This window comes from Urocampus carinirostris, chromosome 19 (assembly GCF_059441175.1).
Source record: "Urocampus carinirostris isolate Australia breed hairy pipefish chromosome 19, RoL_Ucar_1.0, whole genome shotgun sequence".
In the NCBI taxonomy this organism is placed as follows: domain Eukaryota; kingdom Metazoa; phylum Chordata; class Actinopteri; order Syngnathiformes; family Syngnathidae; genus Urocampus; species Urocampus carinirostris.
Genome location: NC_142367.1, coordinates 16,863,353 through 16,887,377, shown reverse-complemented (window position 1 = coordinate 16,887,377; position 24,025 = coordinate 16,863,353). Strand labels below are relative to the sequence as shown.

At 41.1% G+C, this 24,025-nt stretch overlaps 1 protein-coding gene across 4 annotated transcripts in view; it reads right to left on the bottom strand.

Moving 5' to 3' along the window:
- The window catches only part of rbfox3a (RNA binding fox-1 homolog 3a), a 537,286-nt gene that overhangs the window by 333,125 nt on the left and 180,136 nt on the right, over nt 1-24,025 (bottom strand). For all 4 annotated transcript variants that reach the window (XM_088322988.1, XM_088322991.1, XM_088322992.1 and 1 more), the window contains exon 2: nt 23,408-23,458. In XM_088322988.1, coding sequence (XP_088179114.1) covers nt 23,408-23,429 — 22 coding nt within the window. In that variant the 5' untranslated portion in view covers nt 23,430-23,458. The remainder of the gene's footprint in view (nt 1-23,407; nt 23,459-24,025) is intronic.

Below are 24,025 nucleotides of genomic sequence, written 5' to 3'. Positions count from 1 at the left end.
CACCTAGACCCAAGGTCCAGCTGCCCTCAAGAATATAAAGTTTGCGACCCCTGTTATACATAATCTGTTTTGCAGCGAGTAAACAGGTGTTTTGTTGTGTTTGTAAGCAATGTTCCCTGTAATTTTCCACGGGTCTGAGCGTTCACACAAAGTCGGTGAGCAACGCTTGAAACAATAGTGAGCCACCATAATCCCAAGTGTGGCAAGATAATTCATTATCAAACACGTCCAAAACTTGACATCAAGTTACATTTTGCTGAGTTTGCGGCAATGCAAAATGATTTTTCTCTTTCATGTACTATTGCAAAGGTTGTACGGTCTACAAACGTCGTTTGTTCTTACAATTCTTTCACAAGATATCCATTTCTTTTTATTTCCTGATATATTTTGTCGCATAATATTAACATTTTTGGGGGCTTATTTAGTCGGTTGCAGGATACAGAACTGTACTTAATCCCATTTTTTTTGTGGAAGTACAATGTTGGCAACAAGATTCACTCGATGTCATTGGAAATTATTTGAATGCAACACAAACTTTTTCTTCTTTTTTCCGTGTTTTTTTTTCTACTTTTCTTTAAATTCCTTTAAAAAAAATCTCATTCTGTTTATTTTTTCCGAGCTGTTCCTTTTTTCTTTTTGTTCTCTATTTACTTTTTTCCTACATTTCTTTCTTTTCTTTTTTTCTGGCTTTTTTTCTAAATTTTTCCTTCTTTTTTCTCTTCCTTTTGTTTCTTTTTTTCTCAGATTTTCACTACATTTTCATTTTGGTGTTTTTTTCTTTTTTTCTTTTTTGTTCTATTCCCCCCTTCCTTTAAGTCATGTTGTGCATAATTTTTACCTAATCTTTGGTCATGTTGGGATTAAAGAAGCAAAAACAACCCAAAGAGCCGTTGAGGACCCGAAAGAGCCGGTTCCTTTTAGTGAGCCGAGCCGAAGAAGCCGGTTCTCGACAAACTCTACCAACTTTACTCAACTTCGTTCTACTTCGACTCGACTTCAAAATACCGCATTTAGGACACGACGTCAGGGGAACCCGTGCATTTTTACCTTCATGCACTGTAACTTTAACTTAAGTCGCTTCTTAATTAGTAATTTTGAGCCCTGATTTTTGTGCGCTGGCTAGATTTTCTTGTGCGCTAAGAATGAATGAGCAGTGCGCAATTGCGCACGTGCGCAGCTTAAAGGAAACACTGTTTGTAAGGTTTATTATCGCTTAATAGCAATCGATAAGCCAAATGTTTAAGTAAAAGGCAAAATAAATGGGTCTGAAAAATGCGTTGACTGTTTCTGAACGTAAAAGAAACTCAGCTTAAGTATTATAACCGCATTTTATTCAAAACCCTAACGATAACTACTTCAAATAGTAGATAAAAACGGAGTGACATTTAAAAAACAAACGAGAACTCCACGGATGGGTCAAAAACTGAGAATGGATTCCCCGGCATTATCTATGAGCGTCTCCACTTTGAGGTCAATTACCATAAATCAAAGATAGGATAATAAGCTCATCAAAGGCTTTTTCAGTCATCGGCCTCTGTCGTCCTATCACGGAGCTCCATCACCTTTTATGTTCGCTCCATCACTCGGGCGAGATTCTTTATGGAAGGAAACCCTTCGGCGTACCCGGAAACGGTTGCCGTGACAACGCCTTCGAACCCCGGTGTCATAGTTTCGAATGTTTTCTTCTTTAATTTGATTTTACATCATTTGCTCGAGGGGTGGGGCAACTATTTGGAGATGAGGGCCACATGGGGGTAAAAATATGGCCAATTCGTGAGTAAATATACCGTAAATTCTGGACTATAAGCCGCTACTTTTTTCCCCAAACGTTCAACCCTGCGGCGTATTCAGTGATCTGGCTAATTTATGTCATTTTTCTAACAGCCGCCAGCGGCGCTCGAGTACAAAAGGTAAGATTTAGACCGCTGGAATATATGCGCCGAGGAAGACTGCAACTTCTTGGCTTGTGCACAATTTAAATTAGCGTAGACATATCCTCACCATGTTAATTGCAAAAAGAAAGGCACATGACGCAGCTTTCAAGCTAAACGCAATCGAGCAGTCCGATAAAGAAGGAAACAGAGCCGTTTACTGTGTTGCGAGCGTGTTGCTAGTAGCGTTTTGCTACCCTTCACAGGCACGGTTTGGGATGAAAGTTATAATATTATTATTAAAGCTTTGAAAACTCTCTCGGTGTACCGTCTTTGTAAATATGTGTAACCATGTATAATATGTATTTGCAACTGTATATTTTTGTAATGTATTTATTTTAGAGACTTACTCTGATATGTTTTCCACGGGCGAATCAAAAACGGGGGCTGATGGGAAGTGGAGTAAAGGTGAGACGTGTTTGTGGACGCAGCGGACAACAGTGGATATATATTTTTCCCACCCTTACCTTTGGAAATATACTTTTTTTTTTTCCCTTTGATTATTTTCAACGGGACCTGGACTCTGCAGGTCTGCATCAAACGTTAAGTACCAGTATCAATTTCCGTTTAATTTGTCGACTGTGGTTGTTGGACCGTGTACTTTATATTCAGTTACAATCGCGGGTCGGGTTTGGGTTAATTTTGTGATTGTGTTACTGGTTATAATGTGGGCGCATGCGGCTTATGTACAGGTGCGGCTTATGTAAGTACAAAAGCGGTTATCCTCTTAAAATGTGGTGGGTGCGGCTTATAATTAGGTGTGCTCTATAGTCCGGAATTTAGGGTACATGCAGACATCGGATTGTTATATTTCTTTTGAAAAAGATGAGTGCCATTAAACTGGTTTGATGCATTACTGTAGTTGTATTCTTGTAGTATTTCTGCAGTAGTATTGGTGTGGTATTTTGTTGTATTTCTGCAGTCGGATTTTTGTTCTAGTTCTGTAGTATTTTTGTAGCATTACTGTAGTTGTATTTTTGTAGGATTTCTGCAGTAGTATTTGCGTGGTATGTGCTGTATTTCTACAGTTGGATTTTTGTTCTAGTTCTGTAGTATTTTTCTAGCATTACTGTAGTAGTATTTCTGCAGTAGTATTTGTGTAGTATTTTTGTTATATGTCTGCAGTTGGATATTTGTTGTAGTTCTGTAGTATTTTGTAGCATTAAGTACTTTTAATTTTGTAGTATTTCTGCAGTAGTATTTGTGTAGTATTTTTGTTATATGTCTGCAGTTGGATTTTTGTTGTAGTTCTGTAGTATTTTCTAGCATTAAGTAGTTTTAATTTTGTAGTATTTCTGCAGTAGTATTTGTGGAGTATTTTTGCTGTATTTCTGCTGTTGGATTTTTGTTCTAGTTCTGCAGTATTTTTGTAGCATTACTGTAGTTTTATTTTTGTAGTATTTCTGCAGTAGTATTGGTGTAGTATTTTTTATATTTCTGCAGTTGGACTTTTGTTCTAGTTCTGCAGTATTTTGTAGCATTACTGTAGTTTTAATTTTGTAGTATTTCTCCAGTAGTATTTGTGTTGTAATTTTGTTGTATTTCTGCAGTTGGATTTTTTTTGTAGTTCTGTAGTATTTTTTGTAGCATTACTGTAGTTTTATTTTGTAGTATTTCTGCAGTAGTATTTGTGTAGTATTTTTGTCGTATTTCTGCAGTCGGATTTTTGTTCTAGTTCTGTGGTATTTTTGTAGCATTACTGTAGTTTTATGTTTGTAGTATTTCTGCAGAAGTATTTGTTGTATTTCTGCAGTCGGATTTTTTTTTCTAGTTCTGTAGTATTTTTTTGTATTTGACCATCCTGCTATGTTGCCGTTTTTCGCACTTAGAAATCATGGAGGGGTCTGAACTTTCATCGTAGGTGCCTGTCCACTGTGAGAGAGATAAACTAAAAAGAAAAATCCAGAGACTTTTCTGCAAATAAGTATTTAAACATTTATATTACATATTTTTTCTTTTATTTTATTTTACAAGAAGAGAGAAATGAATAGAAGATATTTTGGGCACATTTTGAGTATGTTGTTTGTAATTTTTGCTTTTTCCTCATTTTCGGGCCTTCTTCTCTTTTTTTATTTTTTGCATTTCGATCTCCCTCTTTTTTTTCTTTTTCTCCTTTACCCTTTTTGCTGTTTCTTCTCCATTTTCCTTTTTCATATATTTCTGTCTTTTTTCACCTTGTCCTCCTTTTCTTTCATTTATTGATTTACTTATTCTACTTTTGTCTTTCTTCACGAGCTTGGGATAAAAAAGTGAGGGAAATTAATTTGGTTGAGTCTCTGTAGCTTGTATTCTTCCTTGTGCTAACTAGCATTGACTTTTGGTATGACAATACCATTGAGAGACATCTAGTGGTGAAATATTACACACTGTATCTTTAAGTGCTTCATGAAGCTTCATGTATGAATAACACGTTGATGTACTTGTAATCTTCCCTCCCCCCTCACGTCTGGTTCAGACCCAACTTTGATAGAAAGGGGCCACTTTTCTGGAGTCCCCCTTGATAAAGCTCTGTTTGGACTTTATATCCATTAAAAATTAAAGAGGGGGAAAATCTTAGCGGCGGGAAAAACGGGAGATAGCGCCTATCTGCGACGCCCACCTTTCCTCCGGCGCTAGCAAAGTGCCTAGCGAGGCCACATTTTTTACTCTAGCTGATTGCAGATATCGATTGATCGGCGTCGTCAGGGCCCGTAAACTTTTTTTTTAGCGTGATCGAAACAAAAATACTGTGCCTTGCAAAAGTATTGCCCCCCCCTCAGGAACTTTAGATATATTGCTATATTCCAGGCTTCAAACTTGGAGGTACAAGTCAACATATTTTCTAGAAAACAATAATATGTAAGAATGTTGAAATAATACTTTGTACAACCTCCGTTTGCAGTGATCATAGCCATATGTCTTTTGGGGTATGTCTCTTTAAGTTTTGCACATCTTGAAACAGAAAATTTGCCCATTCTTCCTTACAAAACAGCTCAAAGTCCTTAAGTTGTAATGGTGATCGTTTGTGCACAGCCTATTTTAGATCTTTCCACAAATGCTTCGATAGGATTAAGGTCTGGATTTTGGCATGGCCATTCTAACACCTTACATTCCATTGAAAAATGATAATTAGGGTTGTTGTCCTGTTGGGAGGTGAACCTGCGCCTCATTCTCAGGTCTCTTGCGGACCCCAACAGATTTTCTGCCGGAATTTTCTTCCGTTGGGCTTCATCCATCTTCACATCAACTCTAACAAACTTCCCAGTTAGAGTCTTGAGAAAAACAACCCCAGAGCATGATGCTGCCACCACCATGTTTGACAGTGGGGATTGTGTTTTCAGGGTGATGTGTCGTGTTACAGGTACCGCTTTGGATTCAAATGTTCAATTTTGGTCAAATCTGACAGGAGTGCTTTCTTCCAAAGGTTGTTTGTGTATCCCATGTGGCTTCTGGACTTGTTATGGTATTGTTTCAGAAAATGTTTTATTTTTCTCGCCACTTTACTATAAAATACTGATGTATGCAGAGTATGACTGAGAATCGTGTCATGCAGAGATTCCCCCACCTCCTGAGTGTATGCCTGCAGGTCATTTGATGTGAACATGTACCTTTTGGTTGCTTCGCTGATTAGTTTTCTCCTTGTTCGGGCCAAAAGTTTAGAGGTACAGCCAGGTCTTGCAGTAGATTTATGCCCTCTCCATTTTGATATTTTTTTTTGCACAGTGTCCCTGGATATTTGTAAATGCTGCAAAATCTTCTCGTATCCCATTCCTGCATTATTTTATCACAACTTTATCCCGGACCGGCCTGGTGTGCGCTGTGGTCTTAATAATGCCGAAAGTTCTCCAACGCCTCTTTTCCAAGACCTCTGAGCCCATCACAGAGCAAGTGCATTAAAATAGAGACCTAATCAAACACAGGCACACTCATTTTGTCATTGTTGGTCATTTAGGTTGACATTGGATCGTCCAGAAGTCATTAGTTGGCTGAGCAGAGAGAACAGGGAGGTATAAAACTTACTTTTCAGTTTTTTTGTTGTTGAATATAACATGAATTATTGGTTATTGGTTACGCTGAAAAAATAGTTTTAGTTTTTTGGGTTTTAAGTTAAAGATTGGCAAAAGGTTCTTGGGGGGTTGATACTTTTGCTAGGTTGTTTTCGCGGCCCGTGACAACGTGCACACGTCGGCGGGGGGATTACACGCAATTAAAGAACCGCTTAATAAATAATAAGCAGCCATTTTTCCCGCCCACCCCGGCAACCATAATAAATCGGCGAGCCGTATTGTTTCTCCTGTTTGGACTCAATAATAGATGAAGACAAATTCCTGTAGGCAATAATTAGATCAACAGGAAATGAGTATTTATTGGAAGACGGGATTGGAAAAAAGGTCATATCGGACACCGGTTCAACGTCTGGTCGCCCTGGCGGCACTTTTTCGTGGTGGCGCAAAAAAAACAAGAGGAAGTACGACCGAGGCGCTGGAGGGAGTTCGACCAATGAGATGTGCCAGTCACTCAACTCACGGTAGCAAATCGACATCACGGTTTTAAAAGAAACAGAGACTTAAAAATATTGGGAAGATTTCAAGCATTGGTGGGAACCCTGGATGAAGAAAGACTCCTTAGAGCACAGGTGTCAAACAGGCGGCCCGCGGGCCAGATCAGGCCCGCTAAGGGATTGAATCCGGCCCACGAGACAACACTCAGAGAAGCGCAAGAGAAAAACAAGCTGCAGGTTGAAATAAGACAACTTGATGTTGCCAAAGCCAGGTGCCTCGAACAAAGACACTGTACTTGCATTGATCTCTCTCTGTATCTCTCTCTCTCTCTCTCTTCTTCTCTCTCTCTCTTTCTCCTTTCCCTTCTTCCCAATAAAACTAAGAGAAACCCACGCAAGTGGGTCCTGTCTCCATTCCGGTCCTGACATATAAAGTTCTTACTTCACCTTCAACAGAATTTAAAATATGCTATATGCACACTATTCAATACAGATGATATGACTCCCTCTTCCCGGCGTGCAATAAATAAGGCACAATAATAAGAAAAAGTAGCAGGAAGAAGAAATAGAAACAAAAGGTATGCATATAAAATAATAAAATATATAGGTTTTGGATGAAAAATGTGCAAAGTATAGAATGAATCTAGAGAGACCCGTTTCTCATTATATCATTCAGCAGTACCAATGGGGAGATGAGAATGAGAAGGAACATAGTACCGTATTTCCTGCACTATAAGGCACACCGGGTTATAGGGTGCACCCCCCAAAAATAGTTTTTGGTCCTATATTTTCCATACATAAGGCGCACCGGATTATAAGGCGCTACAATGGGAACGTCGACAAAACAGTCAGATAGTTCAGTCAAACTTATTACCCCCTTAACATTCCCAAAGCTTGCAAAGAAGCAAATACGTGTCTCAGACATGTGTGGAAACAGTGTCTGCACGATGTCACCAATCACTCAAACGCATCGTTCCAAATATCATTCGGAAGGTTAAAGTCTTGGGATTTATGAAATGCCAACCGTTTCTTAGTTTCTATTTTATTTTGCGCTGGTAACTGTGTGCACAGCAAAGTAAGAATTTTATTGTGCAGGGAAACGGGGTCCTTTACTGTGCATATGACGATAAACACTTTGAATTGAATTTAGTTTAAAAATAGACTCATCACAGAAACATCAAGATGGTTCTAAAACAAGATACCGGGAAAATATAAAGCCGCGTAGCTCACCTAAGTTCTCTTGCAGCCATCACGTTCAATAATGATACGCAACCATGGTCTTCTTACAACCGTGAGTGTAGTAAATCCAACCGTGTAAAATATTAATAAATACAGACTAGTAAAAAATGTTTTCTCTATGCCGTAGTGCAACCCAACGTGTGATTCACATTCATCTTTTTCAGCCAATTGCAGGCTTTGTTTCGCCCCTTTAGCCTATGCGAGCCTGCAAATGATAAAAAGGTTTAGCCTCCTTTAAACCCGAATGACTTTAGCCAATAGTGACTGATTCAAATGATGATTGACACATTGGTTAGGAAATGAAACGCTGGTGTATATATATCCCAACATACACCGCGCACTACTTCGCCTTCGGGGGAAAATCGAGTCGGCGGCTGCTTGCCTTAGTTGCAAGACTTTGCCACTTAATATTGATCCATATATAAGGCGCACTGTATTATAAGGCGCATGGTCAGCTTTTGAAAAAAATAAAGGCTTTTAGGTGCGCCTTATAGTGCGGAAAATACGGTAGTTATCTCATCTCCTCCTCATCGTCACCGTCATTTTTTCAAGTTCTACACAGTGTATCTGAGTTTCTTCCAGTTTGCGCGACGTGAAAGTCGAGCAAGCAAAGTTTATAATCGCAAATGGGGGGTGGGCGGTGGGGTTGGCATCATTGCACTCGCAAATTTCAAGCCTGCATCTGCAGCACATCCCCTACCCTGGCACCATACGGCTAGTGCTTTCCGTTGAGTAGGAATTACTCCCGTCTCCTGCCTGCGCACGAATATATCTGGACAAGATGGGGGACGGGCTGGTTGAGGTTGGGGGGGGGGGGGGGAGTCGAGAAAAGCTGACTTAAACATTTTTCTCCATTTCACAAAAGTAGCCGTGCCGCTGTCAACATGATGAATGGGAGCATAAAAAGTGAGAGAGAGACATAAAAAGAAAGCGGAGAGCGAGCGAAAGAGGGGGAAAAAAAGGAAGAGGGGAGCGGATGGGGGAGGATGCTGCGGAGGATGGGTTTTTGGGGGGAGGGGGTACCGGTGGACTTCTCTGACCTGGGGATGTGACAGCAGCTGTTGAGCATTTCCACCTGCATATAGTTTTACAAGGTGAAATTGTGTGTTTGTGTCATCGCTTAGGGTTGCAAACAGCCCGTTTTGTAGCATTAGCGCTTGTACAGGTGTTATGACACCTTGCTATGAGAACTACTCTCGGCAGGACGCTAGAAATCGAAGAAAAAGCCTTCATTTATGCAAATCTAAATGGGGGAGAGGCAGGGAGAGGGGGTGCAGAATTTAACATGGGTCAAGTACAGTAATCCCCCGCTGTATTGCAGTATTTTTTTTAGCATATTCGCTAATTTGCTCATTTTCATCGTTCACAGTGTCGGAAGGTTTCTCTGAAAATGTAATCCATTAAAGTTACCTGTTGAAAAATGTAATCAGTTAGGTATTATAGTAATGTACTTTTGGATTACTCCAATCACATATATACTAATAAGAGACAAAATAAACACAGTATGGATATATTTGAAAGGATAGTAGGATTGTGGATGGGCTGGGCAACCGTATGATGCAGCAGGGGTAAACCAGTGAAAGCTGTCGGGCCCTGCTGTTGAACAAAAGAGTGTGTTGTGTCACCCTGACCCGAGTGACATGGCCGCTTTCTGGTGTCCCGTTACATCGGGAGGGACGAAAGCATGACCAACTGAGGTGCCGTGGTGAACTTGTTTGGGTGTTTGGGCAATTGGGTTGGCCATGGTCCAAAAGATTTTGTGTGTGTTTTGTTGCTATTTTTTTTTCCCTTTTATTTTATTTGTTATTGTATGTGTTTGTCTTGCTGTCGGTCACCCCTCTTGAGGGATATGACCACGGTAAATAGATACAGTGGAACCTCGGTTCTCGACCATAATCCGTTCCAGAACCCTGTTCCAACACCGATTTGTTCAATCACCGAAATAATTTTTCCCATTAAAAATAATGTAAATCGTTTTAATCCGTTCCAACGCTCAGGGAATGTTTACCATGAATCTTCCGTACGAAAGATTACGCTAACATGATCGTGTAAAAATAGAAAAAAAAGGATGAAGAAAAGAATTATGAATAGGATTTCTCACCTTTGTGGTGGTCAGCAGAAGCCATGCTGTATTCCCTAGCAAGATCGGAAACTCGCACACCTCTTTCATATTTAGCTATTATGTCTTTCTCAAAGGCAATAGTTGTACGAACAACTTTTCTTTTTTCACCTGTCCTGCTTGCACCGCGACCTTCTTCGGAGGCATAATTAGGTGCTAAAACACTCCGTTCACCGATATTAAAAGCGAAAGCAAAAAGAAGCAAGTGCGCACTTGATAACAGTTGGTCACGAAGGGTGGGGGCGATCTACACGATCTACACCCGTACGCCGCTGAGCATCGCACCCTATAGCGTACGCACTCACGCATTACCGGCGTTCGAACTCCGATTTTTTAGACCGAACAGCGAAGCAAGAATTTCTCGAAATTTTTGGTCGTACTCCGATTTGTTCGAACTGAGAGGCGTTCGAAAACCGAGGTTCCACTGTAGATGGATATATATATTAAGTTTAAGATTAATGAATAATGTAACCTTGAAAAAGACCTGGAACAAGACAAGAGTTTGTTGCGTGTAGTCCTTCAAAATAAAAGTGCTGAAATAGTAACTATGTATTGATGGTAGTGTCATGATTACTGATGTGACTAAGCTGTGCCCGCTCCTTTAGCGCCAACTGCCTCGGACTCTGATTGGCTCCCGATCAGTACGTGTACCAACTCCTGTCTGTCCCCTTTTGTCAGTCCGTCTGCGAAGCCTTTTTTCGACCCTGACTCTTACCTGTCCGTTTTTTAGCTCCCGTCTGTTTCCCGGCTTCGACCCATTTTTTGATCCTGACCATGTCTACTCTCCTGTCCCGGCTTTCGACCTCTTTTTGTCCCCGACCACCTATTCTCTCCTATTCCGGCTCACGACTCGCTTACGACCCAAACCACGTTTTTGCTCTCCTGTCCCGGCTACTGACCCGTTTTTTTGGTGGAACAGGTAGAAGGCACTTTTGATAGGAGGCATGCCATTCTGGCCCGCTTGAAATGAACTCCACTGTTTTGTCTGTGATCCGTTATCTCCAGTTGACTACTGCAGAGAGACCAGTCGAGAGAGCCACTTTGTGTCATGCATGGTGGTTTTTTTTTTAGTTGTTTTGCCTAAATTGAACATCACCCGTGCCGCCGCGATCCATTATTGGTGGCTGACTATTGCTGCGAGTAGGAGCCTGCAGAGCGCATGTTCAAAATGGGGGAGCTACTTTGCGGATTTTGGCATATCACAGGGGGTTCTGGTCTCCATTAACCATTACAAACTACGATGGAGTAGATATTTCATAATTGTTATGGATTTGTCCATTGAATAAAACCACAAACGAACTTCATTGTTTTATCCTTCTCTTAGAAAATGGTACTGAAATGCCAGAAGATCTCATTTGCTGTTGCTGACCACTTCTATAGGGGAAGCGAGTCTTGGAAACAAGAGGACATAAAGTTGACCCCCCGCCGGCCAGACTCGAGGATAACGCTAGAAAATCACGAAAAATGGTAACAAACAGTCCTACAAACAATTCCAGCGAGTGTTTAAAAGCCATTCCCTCGCCAGCGGCAAATGAAAACGAATCTTCGCCGGCCGGACCCCTCCGCTGATTGTGATCCACGGCGGCCGACAAGAAGCCTTTAAGCTAAGGTTTTACGCTAGCGTCAAATGGCAAAAAACCCACAACAAAAACACCTAAACGCATCCCCGTAGTGCTTGTGCTGACATCTCTCTTCTTCCCCCTCTCTTCGGGCCGCCTTTAATTGTAACGGCCTTTCCGGAAAACGATGAAAGCGGCGCCCAGGCGCCGGGCATCACTTGAGCAAATATAAAGACGAGCGGAGGCCATTTACACTCGCCGCTTGTGCGCTCGCTGCGAAAAGCAATAAAATCCACATTCCCCCTCTTTTGCCATTAGGGCTCGGCGCCGACGGCAACCGGAAAGTTCGGAAGTGGGAATTTGTGTGTCTGCAGTAACACGCAGAACGTGTCGGCTGGATAATAACCGACCCGGAATAATTTATCGGTGTTGAGAGTGGAAATTCCTCGTCCGATCTTTGTTAAAGCCGACCGGGTATTATTTACTCGCCGAAGTTGCACAGTAAAAGGGTTGTTGTTCTTTTTTTGAGGACGGTAGATAAGAAAACAAATTTCGGGATGACGAAAAATATCCGGACATTGCTGTAAGTTAGATTTTGTATTGTGTGCGCCTTTTTCCGAGTAGAGGACGGTGCTGTAGCGCTTCTTTCCGCCACTTGGCATGTGGCGCTGTGAGAGGTCACCCACAGAAGAAGAGATCCCCTTCCACTTCTTAGTTCGTGCATAAACATACTGTATCTCCAGCAGCGCTTCAATGGCGGACACTCGTCTACCATTTCCCTTTTCTTCTTTTGACTCTATCGTCACTGTTTTCCCACTTTTCTTTCCCTTTATCGCCAACTTCATTGGGGCCCATTATTATGGGGCGTGAAAAGGAAATAAAACCAACAAAATCACAATAAAATGAGTTGTGGTCCCCCTTAAAAGTGCCGGTTGAGGGCATTATTGCTTTCTACTGTTAAGGAATGTAATAGAACCTCAGTTTACTCTTCCTCTTAGTAAAGACGCGCCCTACTTAAGACCATTTGACTAACGAAACACGGTAGGTTGAAAAATTTTCTTCGGGATGTTGAAAAATATCCGGACATTGCTGTAAGTTAGATTTTGTATTGTGTGCACCTTTTCCGAGTACAAGACAGTACTGTAGTACTTCTATTCGCCACTACCAACGAGTGTCGCTGTGAGCATCCACCGCAAAGAAGAAATCTGGCTTTTACTTCCTAGTTCGTGTGTAAATATTTTATACTGTATCTCCAGCGCGCTAAGAACTTTGACATTTTTACTGTTTAATATATTGTGCATCCATTCAATATGGCTGGTGTAAAGTGTAAAAAAGAGGCGAGCTGTATCTTTTGAAAAGAAAGTGGAATAAGAAAGCTTAAGGCGGTTGAGAAAATGGTCGGAACGCTTTTTTTCGGCCACTTTTTACCACGCAGGAGGAATTTGCCTAACTCTTGAAGCTCATCTTCCAAAAGTAAGTTAAACTCAACTTTATTTATCTTTATAAAGAATACTATTTCATGAAATCTTTTTTTTCTAGTACAAATCAATACAAAACCTTATACAAACCTTAAACATACAAAATATAGCACTAAAGTAACTTACGAACAACTTCAACTTACGAACAATCGTCCGTTACCTCCTTCGTAGGTTGGGCAGCGTCTGTATATAGCGCTTTTCAAGTCCATGAAGACTTCCCAAAGCGCTTTACAATGTGCTTCACACTTACCATTCACACACACACTCACACCGATAGCAGTGTCAGCCATCACAAAACAAAAATGGCACCGACTATGCAGGCCCGCTCGTTAGTACTAACAGAACAAAACATGAAATTTGACAACACAAGAAAACTTCCCGGGCACATAAAGAACAACAAGGAAAATTCTGTGACGAAATATCTGTAGCTGAACAAAACATGAAAGTAAGTCAAGTTTTTAACATTAGGCAAGTCTTTTTTCAACCCTGACTCCTACCTGTCCATTTTTTTGCTCCCATCTGTTCCCCGGCTTTGACCCATTTTTTTATCCTGACCACGTCTACTCTCCCATCCTGGCTTTTGACCTCTTTTTGTCCCTGACTACGTCTTCTCTCCTATTCTGGCTTACGACTCGCTTCTGACCCCGACCACGTTTTTGCTCTCCTGTCCCGGCGACTGACCCGTTATTTCCGTCCCTGTTTCCCTCATCACTCGCCACGGAAGATCGACTTCAGCGTTTGGAGCGCAATCAGAGTATCAGAGCGACAGGTAGAGGTAAGATCAGGCCTCAAAAATTCAGCCCAACCCGACCCGAGTCCCAAGTATATAAACCCGAACCCGCACAAACCCGATGGATTATACTGGATTGCGGCCGCCTGGTTGCTGTTTATTTTTTGCAAAACATATTTTATACTGTATCTCCAGCACGCTAAGAACTTTGGCATTTTTACTGTTTAATTTATGATGCATCCATTCAATATGGCCGGTGTAAAGTGTAAAGAAGAGGCGAGCTGTATCTTTTGAAAAGAAAGTGGAATAAGAAAACATGAAAGTAAGTCACTACAGGATATGCTAGAACACTAGCTCGCTCTGAATGAACAAAATATGAAAGTAATAAAACGCAGGATATACAATTGCACTTGTATAGAACAAATAACGGTGTAACACTAACTAGTTTTAACTGGACCAAACATGTAAGTAGAAGTCACAAAAGATGTTCCCACAAGTTGACAGAGCAATATAACCGAACAAAACATGAGAGTTTTGATGTTGAGACAATCAAGTATATTGCTGGAACACAATAAACACAATTTAGAATACACAGGATATGTTAAAACTAAATACTACCTTTAACTAAAACTTGAAAAAACATGAACAGAGAAAATGCAGGATATGCTGGAACATAAAGTAGCTCTAACAGAACAAAACATGAAAGTAAGACAACACAAAAACATTCTTACACTGGGAGAGAACATTCCAGTTATCCAATTTTGTATTTAGTTATTCTTAATAGAAACAATTTCGAAACATTAACTCTGGCTAACATCTTATAGAAGCTTCACCGAATATGTTGTTCTTTGGGTTTTTTCTTGTCGAGTAGTCAGATTGTCGCGTATGTACCGGCCATGTAAAATTATCTTACTCGGCTAATAGTTCGATTAAGAGGGTTAAGATACTTTTATCTTGAAGAAAAATAAAGAAGGAAACAGCGCTACTGCACGTAAACTTTACTTTGCGAGCGTGTTGCTAGCGTGTCTTTAAATAAGGGAGCGTGGGACGACGTCTATATGACAAAGTCTCTTTCCCATATTGAAGGAAGACAACTTTGATGACGTCAGTTATAAGGCGGATAACGAGGACGGTTTACCGTGATTTCTATATGTACGATATCTTTTTTTAACAGACTCGTTTACTGTGTTGCGAGCGTGTTGCTAGTAGCGTTTTGCTACCCTTCACAGGCACGGTTTGGGATGAAAGTTATAATATCACCATTAAAGCTTCGAAAACTCTCTCTGTGTACCGTCTTTCTTTGTAAATATGTGTAACCATGTATAATATGTATTTGCAACTGTATATTTTTGTAATGTATTTATATTAGAAACTTATTCTGATATGTTTTGCACGAGCAAATGAGAAAGAAGGGGCGGGGCAAACCCGGGCTGACGGAAAGTGGAGTAAAGGTGAGACGCGGCCGACAATAGTGGATATAAATTTTTCCCACCCTTACCTTTGGAAATATACACTTTTTTCCTTGGATTACTTTCAACGGGCACCCGGACTCTGCAGGTCTGCATCAAACCTTAAGTACCGGTATCATTTTCCATTCATTTTCCCGGCTGTGATTTTTGGACTGTGCCGGGTATTAGTTGTGAATAACGAAATTGTGAACATGCTTAATTGCTGTTAAGATTGTCGAGAAAAACTGTTCAAACCTCACATTGTTTATTTGCTGTTACTAGTGTCAATAAAATTGTTCAAACCCCCAAAAATGTTGTGTTTGTGTCGCATTTTTTCAATGTGGGCCCATGCGGCTAATATACAGGTGCGGCTTGTGTATGTACAAAATCGGTTTTCCTCCCTAGGTGTGGTGGGTGCGGCTTATAATCAGGTGCCCTCTAGAGTCCGGAATTTATGGTATTCAAAATGAGTCCAAAACCAACAACTCTGTTCTTAACATAGTCCGACAGAGTAGAGACTATAACAATCTTTCCGATTTTTCTATTCACTGCGAAAAACGTACCAGCAAACTCAACTATTATCCCCGGTATATTCGTAAAAACTGTTCCGGACTGAAAACATGAAACAAAAACAAAAAAAGACAAATCGATGCAGAAGATAAATGAGTTCTCTGGCCGGAGGAACAACGTCGGTCTCAATTAACCTTTGGGCGAGCGAATACTTTATGGTTCAAGTTTTTTTGGCGCGACCAACTTTATGAAGCTCTCCGGCTCGTTTTGTTTTAGTGTTGGTCGGCCCAAAACCGCGGCTTTCTCTTTTTATAGACGTCCGATCGAGTCGTTGATATCGAATCGAGTGCTAAAAAGACTTTCTGAGGTAAAGGAAATTCTTCAGGAGGGAAGAATAAAAATATTTGTATTTGTCGGAATATACGTGCTAACATGTTCAAAATATGTAAGTCTACATCAGTGCCAGCGGACCTATTTTGTGATCTTCGAGTAAAATGAGTGATTCAATGGCTGGCCAACCACCAACTGTAATAACATAGTAACGACATAGTAATAACATGATAAATTGTTATTTTAGAAATACGTGAAAACTGGAAGCCTATAAAGTTATCTGGTTGAGAAAAAGTGTAAACCCCTGGTCTACATGGACTAATGTTTCTCAAGCGGATGGGTGCGGACCCAAAAGTAGATCAGGATCCGTATTCAATGGGTTGCAGGCCTATTCTTTGGCAAATTAATACAGACGCTGCCCTACTTACAAACAGTTCCGGACGATTGTTCGTAAGTTGAATTTGTTTGTAGGTTGCTTCAGTGCTATTTTTGTGTATGTTTAAGGCTTATATAAGTAACCTGTATTGTTTTGTACTATAAAATACACATTTCATAAAATAATATGCACTATAAAGATAAATAAAGTTGAGTTTAACTTACTTTTGGAAGATGTGCTTCAAGAGGTACTGCTCCTTGGTGAATAGTTGCAGAGAAAAAGCGATCCAACCATTTTCTCTATCGCATCAGCCTTTCTTATTCCACTTTCATTTCAAAAGAAACAGCTCACCTCTCCTTTACCCCAACCATATTGAATGGATGCAAGATATATTAAACAATACAAATATCAAATTTCTTAGCGCACTGGAGATACAGTATAGAATGTTTACACGTTGAAGGATTTTATACATTTGACTATAAAATATTTTATACGATTGAATACAAGTTACATTTATTGAGTGCAATGAAGATTTTCACCGAGTGGGCTTAAGTTCAATGACAGGTCACGCTGATCCAAATGCGGAATGTTTTGTCTCGTTCTGTTGATAACAGGACTCTGACGCAGGACGGCAGGCATTGTTTGGAGAAGTTGTTTAGGTTAACAGGGATGTGATTGAGGTGAGGAGAAAAAGTCTGAAACCTAGCCGGGGGTTTGGGGGCCCAGGGCAGAGCCCAGTGGGGGGGCGGTGCCCCCCCCCAAAGCTCCTGGGTTTTAAGCAATTTACTTGTCCAAAACCATGCTTAAATTAATAATTTAACATCTTTCGAAGATTTAAATAACAAAATAATTTGCCCACATACCTGATTTTTTTTGTAAATACTGCAAGGTCAGTTCAAATGCAGTTCAGACCCTGCAGCTTGTGCAACGATGTGGCCAATTTATGCAATTTTTCTAACGGCCACCAGGGTGCGCCAGAGCAATAAAGGAAAGAGTGAGACGGTCTGATTTGTTTGCTACGCAAGTGAAAAAGTCGGAATTCCGACTATAGTCGGAAAAATCACATCCCTGGGTTAATTCCAGACATCGCGGCGCTCGTCTCCGAGATGATGGAGCCCACGTGGGGGCTTCCCTGGCACGCCCATGGGAGGAGCCGGCACACCAGCTTGCGGAAAAATGTGGGCCGACGAGAGAAGCGTGGAAAACGAGAGAGGACAGAGACTCGAGCGACACTAATTCGGCTAATTTGGCCATATTTGATGAAGTTCACTTAATTAAATTGTTTAAGAAATTAAATCTGCCCCCGTGTGAAAATGCCGGTCTCTTGTCCATCTTTTCCATGTGTTTGGTTAATGGAGTAAGATAACTAATTCGAACAATTTGGTAAACGGTACATTTTAATAATTCCCAACAACACGAACTAGGGGGGGCGTCTGTACTAAGAAGAAGAAATAATCGAGGTTCTATTACACTCCTTAACAGTAGAAATAGCAATAATGCCCTCAACCGGGGCTTTTAAAGGGGACCACAACTCATTTTATTGTGATTTTGTTGGTTTTATTTCCTTTTTTCACCCCATAATAATGGACCCCGATGAAGTTGGTGATAAAGGGAAAGAAAAGTGGGAAAACAGTGTCAACAACGATGGAGTCAATAGAAGGAAATGAAAATGTTGGACGAGTGTTTGCCATTATAGCACTGCAGGAAGGTTCTGTCATGGTTGCCACGGCGCCCAACTGGCCCCGCCCATGGACACGAGCTGTACGGGTTGACAGATTGCTCCCTAACGACTTAAACGCTGTCTTGTGAGTCGCCTGGGGTCGGAGAGTCTGCGAAACTCCTGTTAAACTCTGTTTCGATACGTCAAGCCCTCTGAATCCTCGTTTTTGCCTGTGTTTTGTTCCTGTTTTGTTTTCGCCCCGATCTGTTTGATTTTGACCAATTCCTTGTTCCGATCAATCTACTTCCGCGACCAACGATCCCCGGATCGAGTGTGCGCTCGTTCCTCTCCTTCCCAATAAACTGTGAGTAACGTTACGCGAGTGGGTTCTGCTCCCTGTTTCCTGTCCTGGTCTGTGACAGGTACAGTATATTAATCTCTATTAACGACCAGATTCAGTAAGCTAAAGATGTCTGAGGGCCAAATATTCAGCTTGGCATTTATTAATCAATTTACCCTCCGTGAAAGGTTAGCAGTGCTTGCCGATCGGCGTCGCAACCTCGTAGCTAGCCTTTGTAGCATTTTCATTTGACACAGCTTCCAGTTGCTTCGCCTCTTCACAGCGTTTCTTTCCAGTTACATTTTTGTAGTGAGCATGTTTCGTCTGGCAGTGGCTCTAGATAGCATAGATCACAGGTGTCAAACAGACGGCCCGCTAAGGGATTGAATCCGGCCCGCGAGACAACACTCAGAGAAGCGCAAGAGAAAGACAAGCTGCAGGTTGAAATATGTCCACTTGATGTTGTCAAAGCCAGGTGCCTCTCACAAAGACACTGTACTTGTATTTATTTATTTCTCTCTCTCTCTCTCTCTCTCTCTCTCTCTCTCTCTCTCTCTCTCTCTCTCTCTCTCTCTCTCTCTCTCTCTCTCTCTCTCTCTCTCTCTCTCTCTCTCTCTCTCTCTCTCTCTCTCTCTCTCTCTCTTTCTCCCCAATTTTCTTCCACTCTGTCTCTGTTTTTTTCACTCTCTGTGTCTCTCTTTTTCTCTTCCTTTGTTGCTCTTTGTCTTTTTCTCTTTCTGTGTCTTTTAACCTTTTTTGCTCTAACTTCCTCTTTTCCTTTTCTCTCTTTTCTCTTTCTCTCTTCATACCCTTCGCGCTTTCTTTTCTCTTTTCTCTCCTTCTGTCTTTCTATTCCTCTTTGGATTTCTTTCTTCCTCTCCCTTTCTTTTCCCCCTCCCTCACGACTTTTTAGCTTTTATTTATCACGCTGTCTCCCTCTCTTTTTTTTCCTTCTCTCTCTTTCTCTTATTTCTTTATCTCTTTTTCTTTCGGTTTAATCTACTAGTCCGGCCCCTGAAAGAATGTTTGTTCTGTTGTGTGGCCCCCGAGTTCAAATGAGTTTGACACCCCTGGCTTAGATAAACAGCCACACTGTTTTGGTAAATTAGGAAGATGCAGTTGTTTTGGTCTGGTGAAGCGGCAGCCCTCACAGTCAACTTTCCTTTTTGTTGGTAAAATTCTCACGGAAAGCCAAGGGCAAGGTGGCCAATAGGCTACTGCCATCATATGAGGTGAGGGTCCTGAAGTCAGTGGTATAAACTATGCTTATTTATATATTACTGGCGATCACAAAGACTTAGAAATCCATTTTTAAGAGCCACAAACCCTAATTGAGGTTTTCCGGTTTTGCCGCGGGCGCTAACACCATCCGTATTGAGTTTTGTCTAAAAATGTTAGCGTTATTGACAAAGTGGGGAGTTATGCTAACGGTAACCCCGAAAGATCGGAAAAATGCTGCAGGAGCAATCTCCTGAGTGACGGAGATTGCTTGAAGGCGTCCTCTCAGGTCACAAACTATCAGGGTAATGTTTTAAGGGGAGGTATAGGAAAGTTAAAGGTATTGTGCAGGAATCTCTCCCACCGTTGTGCTTCGGTTATCGTCTTTATTGTCATTGATATCAACAGATGATGCAGTGTGTTCTGAGCAGACGGCGAGCAGCAGACGCTATCGCGAGGGCAGGTGAGGGAGGGTTTTGTGTGTTGGGTGGGCGTGGCTGTCATAGGCTTGATTTATGCTTTCTATCTTTCTTTCATTTTTCTTTCTCTCTTTTGCATTCAGTCTTTCTTTTTTCTCTCTTATCCTTTCTTTTTTTCTCTCTCTCTCTTCCTTTCTTCCTTTCTTTCTTTCTTGTTATTTCATAGCTTTTTTACCTTTCTCTTTCTCTTGCTTTCTATTTTCTCAGTCCCTCGTTTTTCTCATCATTCTTTCTTTTTGTCATAGTGTTTTTGTCTTTTTTTCTCACTAATTTCTCTGTATCTCTTTCTGTCTTCTCTTTCTTTCTGTCATTTCTTTATTTTTCAGTTTATTTCTTTCTTTTTCTCTCCCTCTTTCATTCTTTTTATCGAACCCTTTCATTTTTCACTCTTTTATTGCTTCTCTTTTATTATTCTCTCTCTCTCTCCCTCTCTCTTTCACACACACACAGCAAATGGTATCGCGGAAGCAGATTAGGGATCGCTTTATGTTTTGGGTGGGCGTGATTGTGTGTGCGCAACTGCGATAGACTGATGTTTGCTTTCTTTCTTTTTTTTCTATCTTTATCTCTTCCTCGTTCTTTCTGTCTTCCTTTTTTCTCTCACTTTTTTATTTCTTCATTTTTTTCTCCCTTTCTTTTATAACTTTTCCTTTTACATTCCTTGCTTTCTTTTTTCTCTGCTTTCTCTCTTTTTCATCTTTCTTTCTTTCTTTCATAGCGTTTTTTTTTTCTTTTTTCTCACTTATTCTTTCTTTTTTCTTTATTTATTTATTCATTTCTCTCTTTCTTTCTTTTATTCTTTCTATATTTAATTATTCTCTATCTCTCTCTCTCTCTCTCTCTCTCTCTCTCTCTCTCTCTCTCTCTCTCTCTCTCTCTCTCTCTCTCTCTCTCTCTCTCTCTCTCTCTCTCTCGCTCTCGCTCTCACAGCAAATGCTATAGTGAGGGCAGGTTAGGTGTTGGGTGGGCGTGATTGTCCGTGTGCGAGACTGTGATAGGCTGTTATACGCTCTTTCTTTCTTTCTTTCTTCTTTCTTTCTTTCTCTCTCTCTCTCTTCCTCTTTTTTATGTCTGTCTTTTTCCTCTGTCTTGTTTTCTTTATTTTTTCTGTCTCCCTTTCTTTCATAGCTTTTTTTCTCTCTTTTTTTCTTCTCTCTCTCTCTCTCTCTCTCTCTCTCTCTTCATTTCATCTTTTTTCTTTATTTCTTTCTTTTGTAGCTTTTTTCTCTTGCTTTCTTTTTTCTTTGTCTCTCTTTTTTTCTCTCTCTCTCTCTCTCCCTTTCTTTCATACTTTATCTTCATTTCTTTCATTCTTTTCTCTCTCTCTCAGTCAGACCACCGCACTAAGTAATGTCCCCTTTTTTGTCTAAAGACAAAGAAACGTGAATCAAAGACGTCCCGAGGAGTCACTCTTTGAGATCATCGAGCGAAAACCTCGCTCCGGCGTTAGCGACACGCCATGGCGAAACGTATCTCAGCCGGGATCTTCAAAGGCGCTCGCGATCCTCAAAACCGAGACGGGTCCTCGGAGTCGAGCGCTAGTTTTCAATTAGTTTTGTGTCAGCGTGATCGGGCGCCGGGGCTTTGATGGGCCCGGAGGCTCCTTGATTAACGGGGACGGCGCCTCAAAGAGCCGCGGCTAATTGCTATTATGGAGAGGGACGCTAGCACGTGCGTGCGTGCCAAAGTTTGTCTATGAATTCCCGTCACTCGGCGTCTTCAAGTTCGATTTGCCGACTTTTGAAGTTGAACTATTTATCGTTTACTCTCTTTGACTCGATCCAGAATGTGTAAACATTGACAAAGTAGCTAACAAATGTTTACTGAGCTACCTAGCATTAGCAAGTTAGCATCACTAAGTGAAACTAGAGACACATGCAGCTCTAGTAAGAGTAAGGAAAAGAGAAAGAGGAATACAGAGAGAAATAGAGAAAGAGAGCATGAGAGCGACAGAGTGAAAGAGAGAGGAAAAGAGAGAGCCAGAAACAAAGGTAGCAAGAAAGGATGAGGGAATGAGGGACGGAAAGTTGGAAGGTGGGAAAAAAGACAGAGAATGAAAGAAAGAGAGGACAAAAGAGAGCGAGAGGGGGAGGGAAGAATAAAGTGAAAGAGGGAGAAGAAAAGAACAGATAAATTAAAGAAAAAGAGAGAGTGGAGGAGAAAGAAAGAAAGAGAGACTGACTAACCTACAAAGGAAAGAAAGAAAGAAAGAGGGGGAGAGAGAGAGAGAATAAAAGAAGAAAGAGATAGAGGGAGAAGGAAATGAGGTAATAGGTAAGAGATAAAGGAAGAAGACGGAAAGAATGGACAAAAGAAAAAAAAGATGGAAAGAGAAGGAAAGAAGGGACAAAGGAAAGAAAGAGAGGGTAAGAGAGAGAGACAAAAAGAGACCGACCGACCGTCGAAAAAAAGAAAGAAACAAAGGGAGAAAGAGAGAGAGGGAGTGAGAGACACAAAGAGAGACAGAGAGAGCAAGGGATAGAACAAAGAAGGGAGAGCGAGATAAAGAGGAGAAGAGAGAGAGATGGAGTGAGAGGGAGGGAGGAGAAGAAGGGATGAAGGAAAGAAAGAGAGAGGAAGAGGAATAGAGTGAAGAAAAGAAAGAGACGGGGAAGAAAAGAAAAAAGAAACAAAGGACAAAAGAGAGAAAAAGAGGAGAGAAGGAAGGAAAGAAAGCAGGAAACAAAGAGAGAGAGAGAAATAGAACAAGGGGATGTAGAGGGAGCTAGAGGGGGGAAAGAGAGGGAAGAAGGAAGGAATAGATGAAGGAAAGATAGAGATCGAGACAAAGAGAGATGGAAGGAAAGAAAGAGAGACAGGGAAGAAAAGAGAAAAAAGGAAGAAAAAATAGAAAGAATGAGAGAAAGATAAAAGAAAAAACAAAAAAAGAAAGAAAAAGAAAGAAAGAAGCAGGAAAGAAAGATAGAAGGACAAAAATAAGGAAAAATGGCTCAGCTTATTAGCCTTACATTATTATATTTCATCAAAAAAAAAAACATAGAAAATTCAATTTTTCGTTTTAGCAATTTAGCATCCCGGAGTGGAATGCAACTCCTGTCATCCTTTAAGAAAACATAGAAGAAGAAAAATGGAGAGCACCTATGCTAACGCTAGCTCGATTTAGCTAACGTAGCAGTACGCCGCATGGGATTTCCGTCCCTCCGCCAAACGTCTAAAGACAAATTCATAAACGCCATCCTTTCTTTTACGACGGAAAGTCGAAATTCACAGAGCGAGCGAGGAAAGAGAGCCCGGGCGACTCAGGCGCCGGCAGAATTAAAGAGATTTTTTTTTTTTCTTTTTTGCGACGGCGTTTAATATCCATTCATTGGCCGGACTGCTGACACAGTGAGAGTGCGGCGCTTACGATTTATGACCGCCCGGAGTGGGCGTGCCCGCAACGCCGCACTCAGCACATTCTGGCCCCGACCGTACACACACACACACACCGCCGCCACTCAAAGACACACACACAAAGACACACGACGTTTACAAAAAATGCACACTAACCTGCCCAACCGGGGGTCTCCATGTACGGGACTGCCTGTCGGGTCGAGAGAGCTGCAAAAAAAAGGAAAAAAAGGACAAATTAAGAAAATGAGGTCATAAACTTTCATGTTTTGTTCTGTTAATGTCGGCGGTGTGTAGTTGTTCTATCCGCGTGTGTGAATTTCTTCCTTTCGTGTTTTGTTCAGTTAGAACCAGTTGGTCTTCCGCCCCTATCGTGCATCTGATCTTCCATGTTTTGTTCCTTTTTTTCCCCAGTTACAGTAAAGTTTTGCTCGTGTGCGGGAAGGTTTACCTTGTCGTTTAATCAATGTTTTTTTTTCTGTAAGGTAGGAAGGTGGGAAAGAAAGAGAGAATGAAAGAAAGAGAAATAAAGAAAGAGAGACAGGAAGAAAGAAAGAGAAAGATGGAAATAACAAAGAGATAGAGGGGGAAGGAAATGAAGAAAGAGATAGAGGGAGAAGGAAAGCGAGAGAGGGGAAGAGGGAGAGAGACAGAGAGACCGACCAACCTACTGACTGAAAGAAAGAAAGGGAGGGAGGGAGAGAGAAGAAAAGAAGAAAGATATAGAGGGAGAAGGAAATATGAGGAAAGAAATAAAGGGAGAAGATGGAAAGAAAG